Source organism: Myotis myotis, unplaced genomic scaffold (genome assembly GCF_014108235.1).
Source record: "Myotis myotis isolate mMyoMyo1 unplaced genomic scaffold, mMyoMyo1.p scaffold_m19_p_4, whole genome shotgun sequence".
Classification (NCBI taxonomy): domain Eukaryota; kingdom Metazoa; phylum Chordata; class Mammalia; order Chiroptera; family Vespertilionidae; genus Myotis; species Myotis myotis.
Genome location: NW_023416346.1, coordinates 49,032,403 through 49,047,590, shown reverse-complemented (window position 1 = coordinate 49,047,590; position 15,188 = coordinate 49,032,403). Strand labels below are relative to the sequence as shown.

At 38.6% G+C, this 15,188-nt stretch overlaps 1 protein-coding gene across 1 annotated transcript in view; it reads left to right on the top strand.

Moving 5' to 3' along the window:
* Positions 1 to 15,188, top strand: part of ALG13 (ALG13 UDP-N-acetylglucosaminyltransferase subunit) — an 86,026-nt gene that overhangs the window by 43,405 nt on the left and 27,433 nt on the right. The window contains 4 exon segments of the mRNA XM_036304950.1: positions 2,044 to 2,076; positions 2,181 to 2,236; positions 9,161 to 9,232; positions 11,215 to 11,380. Coding sequence (XP_036160843.1) covers positions 2,044 to 2,076; positions 2,181 to 2,236; positions 9,161 to 9,232; positions 11,215 to 11,380 — 327 coding nt within the window.

Sequence of the window (15,188 nt, the reverse complement as noted above, 5' to 3'; positions counted from 1 at the left end):
AACTAATAACAAAAAATAACTCAATTTAATATAAGCAAATCTTGGATAAAATAATTTTAAAAATAACAGGGTGTTTATTTTCACATGTGACATACGGGCTGGAAAATTTTGTCTGTTAAATCCGAAGTCCATTAAATCAAGGTCCACAAAATTGAGGGTTTACTGTAGTGAGTTTGAATTTGGGAGATTTCACTGTGGAAAAGGAAAACATCTATTCCTTATTAATAAGGTATTATTCATGTTGTCCTCACGATTTGTAATAACTACTTTGGGCTTTTCATGAGACTGGCTATTAGTTTACAAGACTGCTATGAAATAACTACATTGCCCAAAGAAGTCTACTTAATCTATAAATATTACTATTCATTGAATCCTATGGACAAAGTAATTATATTTATAATTTAATATAGTACTTAAACTGTATCCCTCTGAGGAATGTGGTATTTGTATATTACATATAAGGAAATTGAGTTTTGAAGGGTAAATGACATGGCCAAAGACATACCTGGTAAGTGGCAAATATTTAATTTTTTTCTAACAGCTTTATTTAGATGTAATTTACATACCATATAGTTCATCTATTTAAGTGCACAACTCAGTGGTTTTTAGTATAGTCATAGAGTTATATAACCATCACCACAACCAATTTTAGAACATTTTTATCACCCCCAAAAGAAATTCTGTATCCATTAGCAGCCACTTTCCATTTCCCTTTCCCCTCCCCTAACCCTATGGAACCACCAGTCTGTCTTCTGTCGTAATAGATTTGCCTATTCTGGACATTTCATATAAATGTCCAGATGTTATATGTGGTCCTTTGTGACTGGCAGAGAACAATTTTAAATTTGGGTTTTTATGACTTTAAAGTTTATATATGTGCCCTCAACAGTTGTTATAGTGCCTCTTACCATGCACAGGGTATGCTCATTTTTACTATAAAATCATATATGCTTACTTAAACAACTCTGGTGGAGTTGGGTATATTAAGGAGGTAAGAGGCAGTCTGAATGACTCAATTTACCAGTCAAGTTCCTTATTTCCCTGTGATATTTTTCTTTTACTTATGTAGAAGAAAATAGATATTTCTAGGAAAAAATCTCGCACAGGGATAATCTGCGAATATTTTATATGTCCATGTGCATACATGTGAAGGATGTGTATGCTCTGCTCTTTCACTCAACATGACCCATGACCCTTTTGTCTTTTCCTTTAGCACGGTGGGCATCTTCAGATATATTGCTCACCTGTAGTGGCGTATTCAGAGTAACCAAATCTTTGTTCTCACCTAAAATTCTGCTGTCTGGAGGGGTTAATGCATGTGTGTTTGATAAGTAACATGTTTAAGAATCAAATCCAGTTTTTACCTATGGATTTTATTTGGTGAAAAACTGTATAATTGAAGATTGGCATTCTCTGTGTTTCATTGGTATAGCAGTCTTAAAGCAAAGTACATCAGTGTACTGAGCCATCCTCTGAGAACAGACTGATTTTAAATGTATTATTTACCTGACAGGCTAAAAAACATATGAGGCATGATATATCTCATTGATGTCCCCCTAAACAAATTATGGGTTATACTCAAATTATAGTCACCATTTACTATATATCAAGCATCATGCCATATTCTTTTCACTTCCCTAGGTACTATTATTCCTGCTTTATAGTGAAGAAAGTGAGGCACAAAGAGTGATATTGTTAATCAAGATTCAAATCTAGCCCTAACCACGCTGGTAAACTTAATCACCATAGTCTACTGCCTGACTGGAAAATTGGACACAGCTGTATTTTTCACCTCTTCCTGAACTTTAAAAACTAAGGGAATTTTCAGAGGAGAAATTCATATTGTTTACAGCCAATCTCTAGCTTCAGTATCTTTTCACTAGTACAAAAGCTCAAATCACTTGTTGCAGGATGTATATGTTTTAGTTTTGAACCTACATATCCACAAAATTTGAGAAGAAAGCAAGTGCTGACCATCTGGCTGTGCTGAGCTAAAAAGCTCTACATAAACATACAAACATACTCTTCTGTCTTTTTTTCTAGGGGGATATCATGAAGAATATATTTATCCTTCAGGTCAGTGAGATCTAGATAGAATCTATGACATTTATTATTGTTCATAAAATTTCAAACTATGAAATAATGCTCACTTTTGACTTTACTTTGGCAATATCCTCTAGAACCAGACTATGAAACTTCAGATGTTTATAGCACAACTGAATCTACAGCAAACTTGGTAGGTACCCTGTGTACTAGGGCCCTATTCTAAGAACTATACATATAAGTGTATTTAAATCAGAACAATCCTATGAGGTAATCAGGGTATCATTTCCATTTTGTAGATGAAGAAATTGAGACCCAGAAATTGAGTAACTCATCCAAGATCACACCCCCTTTCTGAAATTAGTCTATTTAGAGATATTTCTAATATGCATTGATACATGAGGAAGTTCAAACATTGGCAGTGATAATTTCTAGAGGAATTTACTACGGTTTTTCTATCAGTAAGAATGGACCATAAATAATTTTGCTTTGGGTATGCTACATGTGCAGCAGGAGGGCCCTGCTCAGGGACTCAGGCTGATGGAAGCTCCATCCATGATTGCCAAGGCAGGAAACAAAAGCTAGTGAATGGTGCACTAGAGATGGCATGCGTCACTTCCTTTTCCATTTCTTTTTCATTGGCCATAACATGTCCTACTAAAGAATCTAATTTCTCTGTGCCTGGAAGTAAAAAAGTTGGAAATATTTTAACAACACTAAGTAGTGTAGCATGCAACTCAAACTCCCTCCCACAGACAGAATACTTGCTTCCTCCTCATGGGAGACAACCTAAAAATTCCATCCAGTGTAATTAAACTCACTGCCCAAGGTTTCTGGGGAATCTGTGGTACTCTTTGTATTGGGTCCAGGTATGACTCTTCTTGATCTGGAAGCCTAAAGTCAAAGATACAAAGTTGTTTACCCCCACAAACCCAATTTGTAGTGGTGGAACAGGGACTAAAAAATTGGAGTAAAAATTCCCAGTCAGAGGGGGGAAATGGGAGAAACACAGTTACTTGCCTGTAGCAATTCTGACATCATGATAGACAGACATTGTGAGGGCCCCCAACCTGGGCATGGAGACTGTTCTCTGGACGGGACTGGTTCATTGTTTTCTGGGGCTCTTGTTTTCTGGGACTCCCAAGTCCCTTCTGTCCTTGACCATATTTGAAGTAGGCATTGAAGAATAATCCTTGGCAGCCGAGCAACTTTCTTAGCCTGCTTTTTATTCGTAGAAAATTGGGGGTCCAAGGGTCATTTTATCTCAGTTGGATGGGTTTAGTTCTGCTCATGGTTTCTCTAGCTGTGTGATTAATTATGCTGCCTCTGTTTGATTTCTATTAGTTTCATGTGTTAATATTCCTCCTAACGTGCCAGGCCAGCACAGCCAAGGGTTTGGTGAGCCGGTGAGCCTGAGGGAGGGCGGGGAAGGATTTAGAAAAGACAGACAAAGAGAATAAGCTGGGTTTAGGTGGATCTCCTGTGCCTGGCTAAGGCCACAGAGAGAGATCCAGACGGCAAGCTGAGCCTTTATTTTATAGCCAGAGGTAAACAAGGTAGTGGTCACCATAGTTACAATGTTCTTGTGAGTTTCACTTGTTTTGGCAGCACTTGCTGCACTTCCCACAGCCCATTAGCTACCCAGATAGGATCTAGGGAGCATGGTAAGGTCAAGCTTAATTATGCTAAGAGGGCTGTGCCCTCTAAGCTGGGACTTATTTGTGGCTTTGCCAACAGGTCAGTCCGAGGCTTAACTCTATAGCCCAGTGGTTCTCAACCTTCCTAATGCCGCAACCCTTTAATACAGTTCCTCATGTTGTGGTGACCCCCAACCATAAAATTATTTTTGTTGCTACTTCATAACTGTAATTTTGCTACTGTCATGAATTGTAATGTAAATATCTGATACGCAGGATGTATTTTCATTGTTACAAATTGAACAAAATTAAATCATAGTGATTAATCACAAAAACAATATGTAATTACATATGTGTTTTCTGATGGTCTTAGGCGACTCCTGTGAAAGGGTTGTTCAACCCCCAAAGAGGTCGCTACCCACAGGTTGAGAACCGTTGCTATAGCCTCTCCCTACAGCTCACCCTTCTTTTATTTTTAAGCTACTATAATGAAAGTAAAACTTAAACATCAAGAACAAAACTCTGGCTATTAAAACAACAAAACAATGCCAATGCAAAACCCAAACTACAGACGTTAACATTTTAAAACTTGAACATCAAGAACAAAGCTCTGGCTATTAAAATAATAACAAAACAATACAGCAATGAGAGAGAAATCAAACTACAGACATTTTTAGCTACTAAATGAAAGTTTCTTTTGCTGATTTACTCAGAGTTCTCGGATTTGGCTGTGCAAGACTTTACAGAAGACTGGCAACTAACCAATGCTAGCATAGCCAGAAATGTGATTGAGGGAGTAGTTTCCACGTCTTGCTTTTCTACCATCTTCTGGGCCTCAGTTGTTAACTTCTTCAGCTGACCCCATGTTGGCACCTCGGTCCCTTGCATAGCCTTTGTCATCTTCCTTTTCTGTATTGCTGTCATCGGGGCAACTCTCAGTCTTTTGAACGAAGGGACAAGGAGCTTCTCTGGGTCCAATGTGGTGATGCATATAACTCTCTGGTACCCAAATTGGCTGCACTGCTCCTTCTGGAAAGATACAAAACACAACCTCTTCCCCACATCATTACTAGATCTGGTAAAACTCTTTTCTGGTTTGTGCATCCTTCCACCGGGCTAAGTTGGCAGAGGCTATTGTACAGGAGGCCCGATGCCTTTCGGACGCTGTACAACTCTCTGCATTGTAATTCAAAAAATTTAACCTGTAACATTCTTCTCCCCCTTTTTTTGTTTTTATAGTTGCATTTTAAGAGTATGATTGGTGCTTTCCACTATCGCCTGAGTCCTGATCTATCACGCCAGGAAGAACTTGCCAATTCTGCGCTTCCTGGGGTGGCATGATAAAGGTTTACTGAGCCAGCTGGAAAGGCTGCAGTGGGGTTAAGGATAAGGCCCCCACTGTTTGGTGGGGTCGGGGCTGGCCCCGCTTGAAGTTTTCCTGCCTAGGGGGCATTAAATTATCATCAACATCAGTCTTAGGGTGGCATTCATTTACCCAATGCTTTCCTCTCCTGCATCTTGGACATAATCCAGGCTGCTTGTTTCCACTCCCTGGAGCCTGTTGACTTCCTTTTCTAGCATTGCAGTCTTTAGCAAAATACCCTAGTTTGCCACAGTTAAAGCATCCCCCTTTCCTTTTCTGCTGACCAGTGAAGAACATCTTCTTTAATGTGGCAGCTAATATTGCTCCTTGAAAGTTGGCTGGTCCAATGTCAGCACAAACACAAATATAGTACTTCCATAATAAGTAGTCTCCAGGTGAGAGACAAGCTTTTGTGACAACATTAAGCCTCTGGTAACCTTCCACTATCCGTCTTAGTTCCCCTGCCACATTCATCCATTCCCTTTCAGGAGTGGGCTCTCGGGAGTCCCGAGTCAGGGACCACAGACTGAAAGTGGAGAGAGGAATTCTCTCTGGACCTTCAACTATATAACAATCTCGAAGTTGTTTTCCTACCTTCTCCCATGCCTCTACATTTACTTTTCCTTCCTCAGTAAACCATGGGCAGGTTTTACTTACAAAATCCAACAAATTGAAAAGCTATTGATAACTCACAGAACAGCTCCATGCTTGGACCATAGCCTTAAGCATGGATACGTATAAATTCTTTTCCTGCGATCCTGAATTTCCCATATTTTACACCTAGTTATCACTAAACTTCGCTCCTTACCTTCCTCTTTGCTTTCTGCACGTGCTTCACTGGAGCATCCTTTCACCTGACAACTGCAGTTTCCCTGAACTCAGGCCCCACGTTGGGTGCCACATGTGCCGGGTCAGCACAGTCAAGGGTTTGGTGAGCCTGAGGGCGGGTGGGTAAGGATTTAGAAAAGACAGACAACGAGAATAAGCTGGGTGTAGGTCAGCTGTGGGCAAACTACGGCCCGCGGGCCGGATCCGGCCCGTTCGACTGTTCTATCTGGCCCGCGGAGCTGAAAGAGCGGAGGGTTCTCTTGCTCTCCCCTCCGCTCCTTCACCAGCAGCAGTGTTAACATGTATTAGTTCACACAAACACTCCATCCATGCTTTTGTTCCGGCCCTCCGGTCCAGTTTAAGAACCCATTGTGGCCCTTGAGTCAAAAAGTTTGCCCACCCCTGGTCTAGGTGGATCTCCTGTGCCTGGCTAAGGCCACAGAGAGAGATCCAGACGGCAAGCTGAGCCTTTATTTTGTAGCCAGAGGTAAACAAGGTAGTGGTCACCATAGTTACAATGTTCTTGTGAGTTTCACTTGTTTTGGCAGCACTTGCTGCACTTCCCACAGCTCATTAGCTACCCAGATAAGATTTAGGGAGCATCATAAGGTCAAGCTTAATTATGCTAAGAGGGCTGTGCCCTCTAAGCTGGGACTTATTTGTGGCTTTGCCAACAGGTCTGTCCGAAGCTTAACCTTATAGATGCTCCCTACACTAACAGTTCTTTTTAATAATAGATACACTACTTAGATTTGCTATAGTGCTTTGCTTTCTTTTCTTTTCTTTTTTTTTTAGTGCTTTGCTTTCTTATCTGTGTTTCTCTCTACTTGAGTATCATGAGCTTATCAGGCGTTGATGGAAGAGCCATACCTTAGAATGCTTTTCCATGAGCCACTTTGTCCAAGTGCAAGTATTCACTGGGTGTTATATTCTTAGTTGGACTCTTGCTTTGATATATCTTAATGCAATTAGTTTTTAACAACAATGATATTCTGGCTTTAAGGCTGAGTTTTAACTTCTCTTCAAAGCATTTATCAATTTTATCTTCTACAGTTTGGGGTTGAAGTAGTTGCCTCTTCCTTTAAGAGCTTACAAATTCATAATCTCCATCCTAAATCAGGTTCTTAGAACAACACATTACTTCTAGTTACCAATTACTGTTTTAATCAAGCTAGGTTAGACTGCAGTAACAACCCCCCCAAATTTGAACAGCTTAACAAAGGACAGTTGCTATCCCTAATGTTATATGTCCAATGCAAGCTTTTGTGCATCATGGTCATGCAGGGACTTAGGCTGATAGACATGAGCTTTCAGTCACATTGGGGCAGGCTAAAAATAGGAAAATTGAACACTGGCTTTTAATATTTATGCTCTTATTTTGTCTCATAGCCATACTTAACTTTAGATGAGACCAGGAAGAGCAACCTACCATGTACCCAGGGAGATAACTGGAATATTTGTGAAGAACTTGAATAACTACCCTCTATTCCCTAGCTCTGATTAATGTAACATTGGTAGCTTCATGTACCAAATTTTTGTTTTTGCTGTTTAGGCAATACATCTTAGGAAAGTAAAGAAAACTTATATATAATTCTCTCCCCTATTTTTCCTTCATTTTCTTTCCCCTTTCTAGAGAAATAGTTGTCCCTTCATTTATTACTATTCTTATATCACATGCTTTTTATACCATTTTTTGAAATAGTCACCCAACTAAAAAAGCAAGTAAAAATTTGAACATCAGAGATGACCTTTTAATTTCACTTGTTCCTTTTTCTTCTTGACTTCTTTTATCATGCATGCCAATAGCTTTCAATTTTTTCATGTTTTGTTCCATTCCCACCCTCCAGTCACCAAATGCATAGCAAGTTTCTAAGTAATTTTCTTACAGTATTCTGAGGGGAGAAGACAAATGCAATACTTAAAGATTTCCAGGAACAGAGCCTTCTAAGAAAACATAAATATTCCTATTTCATATTTTCATGTTCATCTCTCAACTAAGTCCTTTTCTAGAATTGTTTAGCATTCACACTGGGCATTCTAAGTCAGGGCTAAAGTTTGCTTTTTGGCAGATACGTTGGTTATACTTGAACACAAAATTTAAAAACATGCAATCTTAAGCCCATGTTAAATTAGGTTCATATTTGGTTCATATTAGGTTCATATTTGTTATAGTATGTTTCCTGCTGTTTCTCTGATTACTTCCCTTGATTCCCTGTTCTTATCATTATTACCAATTTTTGCTACTGGTTTGCTTGCTTGTGTGTTTGTCTTTGCTGTTATGACAATCAGAGCCTTTTAAAATCATTTTTGCTTTCACAAAGATAGTCTTGAGACAGAGGGAGTGGTGTTTGGATTATACTATATCCTGCTTAGATAGGATGCAGCTGACCAGCCAATTATCCACCTTTGTCCCAAGCTACTGTTTAGATGGAATGCTTTGTCTTAGCAAAACCATTGTTGGTGTTACTGATTTTGAAACTTTTAGGTCAAGAAAGGCCACTAAGAAAGTGTTTAAATTACAATCCTCTGTTACATTTTAGTGTCCGCACTGGGACTGGAGTTGGATGTAGATAGGAAATAGAATAGTTACCCAAATCAGGCATTGGCATTAGAGTGATACTTTTGGGAACATTATCTTTTTTTTTAATGTCTTTGGTGGGGGGAGGAAGTGATTTTCAAGAAGCTCTTTGAAAGTATTAAAGGAACCTGGTCCTAACATCACTCCCCCTTCCAAATCGATCACTCCCCCTTCCAAATCGATCAAAAGCATTCACACCATGCATGAGCCACTATCAGGAATCCTTTCTGAGCTCCAAAACTCAGGGAACACCTTACCACCATGAAATGCTCAGAATACTCTATACTTCTCATCTGATACAAATTATTTTTGCTTCCTTGTCATTACATTTTTTTATGTGTTGAAATCTCAATCTCTGTCTCTCTGTCTCCCTCCTATTCCCTTCCCCCCACCCCAGTAAGCTGCTGGAGATTAGGGTTACAAACTACTCAGCTCTGCCTCGAGGATCTACCCCTGAGTTTACTGAGAACCGCTGATAAAGTGGATCAATTCAAGGGAGACTGAAGACCTCATCATCAGGGCAGTAGCAGCAGGCATGGAGGAGAGGGTATAGATTGGAGCATTATCTTATTAGTCACTTCTCAATTTGAATATTTTCAGAACAGATCACCTTTATTTTAGGAGATGTTGAAACACAGCAGATATTTTATTGATACCTTGTTTGGTTTCTTGATTTGCCCTTACTTAACTGTATTTCTGTATTCACTAAAGTCTCTTCAGGACAGAGGACCATGTTCTATGTCTCCTCAGGACACAGTTACCTCATGCAACTACCCCCAGGAGGTAATCTTTATTGTGTTATTAAGGAGTCAGTTTCGGTGATCTGAATGTAGGAAAATGAATTTTTTTCTTTTATTCTCTTCACTCATCATATTTCAAAGAAGCTGCTTATATTCCTATTTTAAGTATTATATCTTGTGGTTCCTTGTATAGTGATTGGTAAATTCATTCAATTAATTGAGCATCTACTATGTTCCAGTCGCTGTTCTATGCACTGGCATTAGACTACTATGAACCTCTTATAATGAGTTAGTTAATATAAATGATGTCTCAAGTCAACGTCATACACTGACATTTAAATGTAAAGCTCTCCTGTAGAATGGGGAGTTGGTATCAAAATGGTAGCTAAAACCATAAGAGTGGCCCTAACTGGTTTGGCTCAGTGGATAGAGCATCGGCCTGAGGACTGAAGGGTCCCAGGTTCGATTCCGGTGAAGGGCATGTACCTTGGCTGCGGGCACATCCTCAGTCGGGGGTGTGCAGGAGGCGGCTGATCGATGTTTCTTGCTCATCGATATTTCTAACTCTCTATTGCTCTCCCTTCCTCTCTGTAAAAAATCAATAAAATATAAGAAAAAAAATAAAACCATAAGAGTGAATAAGATCATCCTGGGAAAAGGAAGAGATAAGAGCATCTAGAACAGAGCCTATGGATCACCAAATTTTAGGAAATGGGTAAGAGAAGCAAAAGCCAAGGAGCGCGGGGGGAAATAGGAGAGTGTATTTGGGAAACCCAGAAAGAGACTTGTTTCAAGGTATCAGTTATTCCCAGGAGATCAAGCAACATGAGGACTAACAAGAGTCTACTAGGATTTTTTGACATGGAGTCCACTGGTGACTCCAAATACAGTTTATGAGGACCAGAGGGGGTAGCAGCCATACTTCAGTGGGTAGCAAGGAAATGGAGACTGCAGTGAGGACAGTATATTCAAGAAGAGGAGTCTGTTATCATTTATTGAACACCTCTCTGTGCACAGCCCTGTATTGGGTGCTGTGGCCTAATCAGAAATATAATTTGTAGTCTCAGAAAGTTTTAAAAAATCCAAGCACCTTTTGTGTTTAAAGAAGTGTGTATAAATCTCTGTACAATATGCAGGAAACACAGAAGTCACCTGCTTGGGCAGAAAGGAACAAGGCAGATGGAGTATAGGGATTGGAGGGAAATATTGTTACACAATGTTATACTTGTTTTTTTTTTTCCTAGAGAAAGGGAGGGACCCTGTTTATTAACACTAGTGGACTCCCGGAATAATTTCCAAATCAGAGTGAAGAAACACGCAGAGGGCTTCACTTTTTATAACCTTCCAGGGTCTTTGTCTTGCAAATGTGGTTCCGCCCCCTTTCATGGGCTTATAGGAAGGCCCCCAGTTGTTGAGGTCCCCAGGCCTCAACAACCCCAGTTGTTGAGGTCCCCTGGGGCCAGCAATAACGACCTCCCCCCCCTCCAGGGAAGTGCATTGTTCACAGTTTTTATGGCCTGACAGCCTTGTAAGACCAGTTTCCTCCTCATCCCCCCCCCTTGTATACTTGATTTTTGAATCATATTAATGTATTACCTTTTTAGAAAAAAATAATACATTAAAAATTAAAGTTCTCAAAGTAATCTGGGGTCTTCTAAAAGAAATAACTTAACCTGCCTATAGAGGGTTTACATAAAGATTGACTCCTCTGTGTTTTAGTTATCAAAATACTGGAGCCGGGTGGTGAGGGTCAATGGGGGGAAAATGTGGAACATCTGCAATACTTTCAACAATAAAGATTTAAAAAGAAAGAAAAAACACAAAATACTTAAGAATGTATCTAACAATATAGCTGGAAAATTTGTATGCTAAAAGTGACAAAATGTTGCCAAGAGAAATTAATGACCAAAAAAAATAGAGATATACAATAGAAAATACTATTTCCTGAAATTTAGGATCATATAGGAGACTAATATTGTTTGAGAAGTGGAACTTAGAATTCTAAACTTTCTTTCACACTTACAGGTGATGGTAAATTCTGCAGCAATTACAGCTTCCTGTGCCAATAATGTTCCAGTTCCAGTCTTATCTAACTGTGCAGCAGCTAATCAAGCTAGTAGTCCCACTTCAGTTTCCTCACAGAAGGCTATACAGCCTTTATTTGTATCTTCACCTACACAAGGCAGGCCAGGTAGGTTATTAGTGGTTGCCTACTTTGGAAGCTTCTTTTCCTATTCATGAATATGCACACAGTAGTTCTAGTGATTAGACAGGATTACTTTCACTTCCATAATTACATTTGTTTAACCGACTTAATAAAATACCTTCTATAGTTGAAGAATCCATAAGATTTGAGTGAGCCAGGGTTTCAGTGGTTGGTTGGTTGGTTGGGTTTTTGTTTTATTGCAAATTTGGCTTTGATCTGATTTTATATCTCTTTACTACCCTGCTGAAAATGTAAAGGACTTGGAATAGTTTCTCTAACTTCCAGTTGAGTTTTATTATACAAGAATTAAGGTAGAAGTGTGTTCACACTTCACAGAATTAACTCCTGACAAGTTTTCTATAAAATACATTTCTATATAATGAATGATTTTTCCGTGAATGTTATAAAGAATATATGTGCTAGAATTTAAGAGATCTGGGTTAGAATCTTGGTTTTACAACTTAAATAGCTGTGTAATTTTGGACAGGTTATTGAACCTTTTTTATCAATGAGCTTATGGGTACTGGTAGTACCAATTTCTGAAGTGGTTATGGAATTCAGATGAGATAATATAATTTAAAATTCTTAGCAGAACTCTAGGAAGGTGGTGGCAACAATAGCTTTTCAATCTGAGTCCCCCAATAAAAATTGAAATAGCAAACCAAAACCCATGGACAATACTTACAACAAAACTAGATGGTAAGGTATCCCCATGAACCACAAAATGTAAACAGGTAGGGACAAGCCACCCATCATAAGACCTGCATGCTATCAGGGTTTATGTGGGAGCAAGAAGACAGAAGCATATTGGGGATGTTGTCTTATGGACCTAAGAACAGAAGAACCCCAAAAGAACTTAAAAGAATTCACTGGAAAGGGGGGCGGCCAATTTGGAAGGAGCAGCTAAGATTAGGAAGGGATTTTACCTGTCCAACACTAGATGAGTGCTTTGTGTACATAATAATGGGACTGAAGGTCTTGAAGCAGTTTGGCTCCTAAGAACTCTTATAACTGACCTGCCAGGTCTCCCTTTCAGGATATTATTCTTTCCTGGGCAGAAACTGCTGGAAGTGGAATAAAAATGATCACGATAGGGAAAAGAGTAGGTCCAGAGTAAAGTTGGGAGGAGAACAGAGTTATGAATCCTAGAAAGCAGTGATACATTTTTTTAGCATTACATAAAATCAACAGCTAAAGAGAGCCCTGTGACATTAGAAAAGCTTTCCTATACTCTGCCTAATTCAAAAGTTTATGAAAAATAATATCACATAAAAATGAACAGCCCTAGCTGGTTTGGCTCAGTGGATAGAGTGTTGACCTGCGGACTGAAGGGTCCCAGGTTTGATTCCAGTCAGGGGCACATACCTAGGTTGTGGGCTTGATCCCAGTGTGGGGGTGGGATTGCAAGAGGCAGCCAATCAATGATTCTCTCTCATCATTGATGTTTCTATATCTCTCTCCCTTCCTCTCTGAAATCAATATAAATATGTATATAAAAAATGAACAGATGAAAAGTGCTAAGGTAAAAAGTGCTAAGATTAAAAGTGCTGAAGATGTTTTAAGAAAAAAAAAAGACTAACATCCTTATAGACAGTAAAAGCATGTCAGAAATGTGCTCACTAAACAGAACTAAATAAAATGTAAACTAACAACTATGAGGTATCCCAAAAAATGTATACACACACTTTGAATAATTAGAAAAGCAGTGTTTACTAAAATACATTTTATTTTCTCCCTGACCAGTGTTGCTCAGTGGTTAGAGTGTGGGACTGTGCACTGGAGGGTCATGGGTTCTATTCCTGGTCAGTGGCACATACCTGGGTTGCAGGTCCAATCCCCACCCCTGATTGAGGTGTGTGGAGGAGGTAGCCAATTGATATGTGTCTGTCACATCAATGTTTCTCTCTCCTCTGTCTTCCCCTCCCACTTCCCTTCTACTCTCTAAAAAATCAATGGGAAAAATATCCTCACTCCTCAGGTAAGTGTTAAAATAAATATCATTTTCAAAACTGAGCTATCAGTTATTAAAGTGTATACATTTTTGGGACACCCTGTATTTCAGGATGAGCTAAAGACATTCATTAAATAAGATATTAAAGAATAACAAATCAGAATCAGAAAAGCTCTGATGAGGTGACAGAAATGGAAGAAAGTCATTTCAGTAATGAAGACTAAACTATAAGACCATGACAAAATATATACAACAGATAATGCTTTAAGAGAAAGATGTTAAAAAAGGTGGAAGTTTAAAGTGAAGAAAATGAATATAAAGATTCAAAAGTGACGTACTAAAGTTAGGTAAAGGAGATCAAACACAAGTCCCTGAAGAAGAAAACCAAAGTAAAGGAAAAGAACAAATACTAAAAACTATAATTCAGAAGACTTTCCTGAAATTAAAAAAGGTTTAAAATTACCTACTGAAATACCACTCTGCAGACTGTTTACTCAGAACAACCAACACCAGGATATTCTAGTAAAATGGCGGTACTTGCCCTAGCTGGTTTGGCTCAGTGGATAGAGCATCAGCCTGCAAACAAGGGTCATGGGTTTGATTCTGGTCAAGGGCACTTGCTCAGGTTGCAGTTAGATCCCCAGTGGGGTGGGGGGAGAGTGCAGGAGACAGCCGATCAATGATTCTTTCTCATCATTGATGTTTCTATCTCAACCTCTCCCTTCCTCTCTAAAATCACTAAAAATATTTTTTTTTAAATGGATGGAACTTAAAGAACTAGAAAGTCCTTTGATTATCTATGAAAAAGAGCCTATGGAGTATAAAAGAAATAAAATAATCATCAAAATTTATAGCAGTGCTTCATTTTGGAGTAACATTTGAGATACTAAAGGAATGTGTGAACCAAAATTTTACATTCAACCAAACTGATTTTCATGCTTAATGGGCAGTATATATAACAATTAAGAGAATATTATTCACATGAGCACCTCCTGAAGAATCTACATAAGTTATGCTGTCAAGCAAGGTAATCACTAGCTACATGTGACAATTTAATTTGAAATTAATTATACCTAAATAAACCTTCAATTGCTCAGTCGCACTAACAACATGCCAAGTAGCTGGTGGCTACAGTATTGGAAAGCACAGATAGAGAATATTTCTGCCATCACAGGAAGTTGTATTAATGGTCAGCAATGTATTAAAGAATGAGTTTTGACTTTTAGACTTCTAAAATAATTAGCAACATCAACATAAGACCTAATGAGTAAGCATTAAATTTACCTGTAGAATTAAGACAAAATGAGGGCTGAGAGTTTGAGAATATTCCATGTAATGGCCATATGTTTGGACAATGTGGATAAAGTATAGCTATTTTTTAATGGAAGATAAGTACTACAGATTTAATAAAGAGTAAGTAAAAGCTTAGTTTCTTCAAAACTAGAAAATAGAGCAAAAGAATTAAGTATTTATTTTCCCTTACATGAACTATACTACTAGATAACCAAATAGATGAGGGGAGATGTTCCTATGTATTAGTATTCCAACTAATCATTGAAAAAGAAGTGGCAGAATATAATCATTTTGCAGTCCTTACTGAATAGATGGGTATTAAACAGTAATAGCTGATAGCTGCTAAGATTGCAAAGACAATAAGACATTACCTATAAATGTGCCAAAGGAATCAATCTTGAGTTTGATCCAGCCTTCTGGATTGAGCTGCCTATTTGCAAGAAATACAGAAGAATATGTTGAAATGCACCACGGGTGTGTATTCAGCAAAATCCAGACTTTGGGAAACTCAACATGTCAAAGGACCCAGATTCTTACAAAGAAAAACGG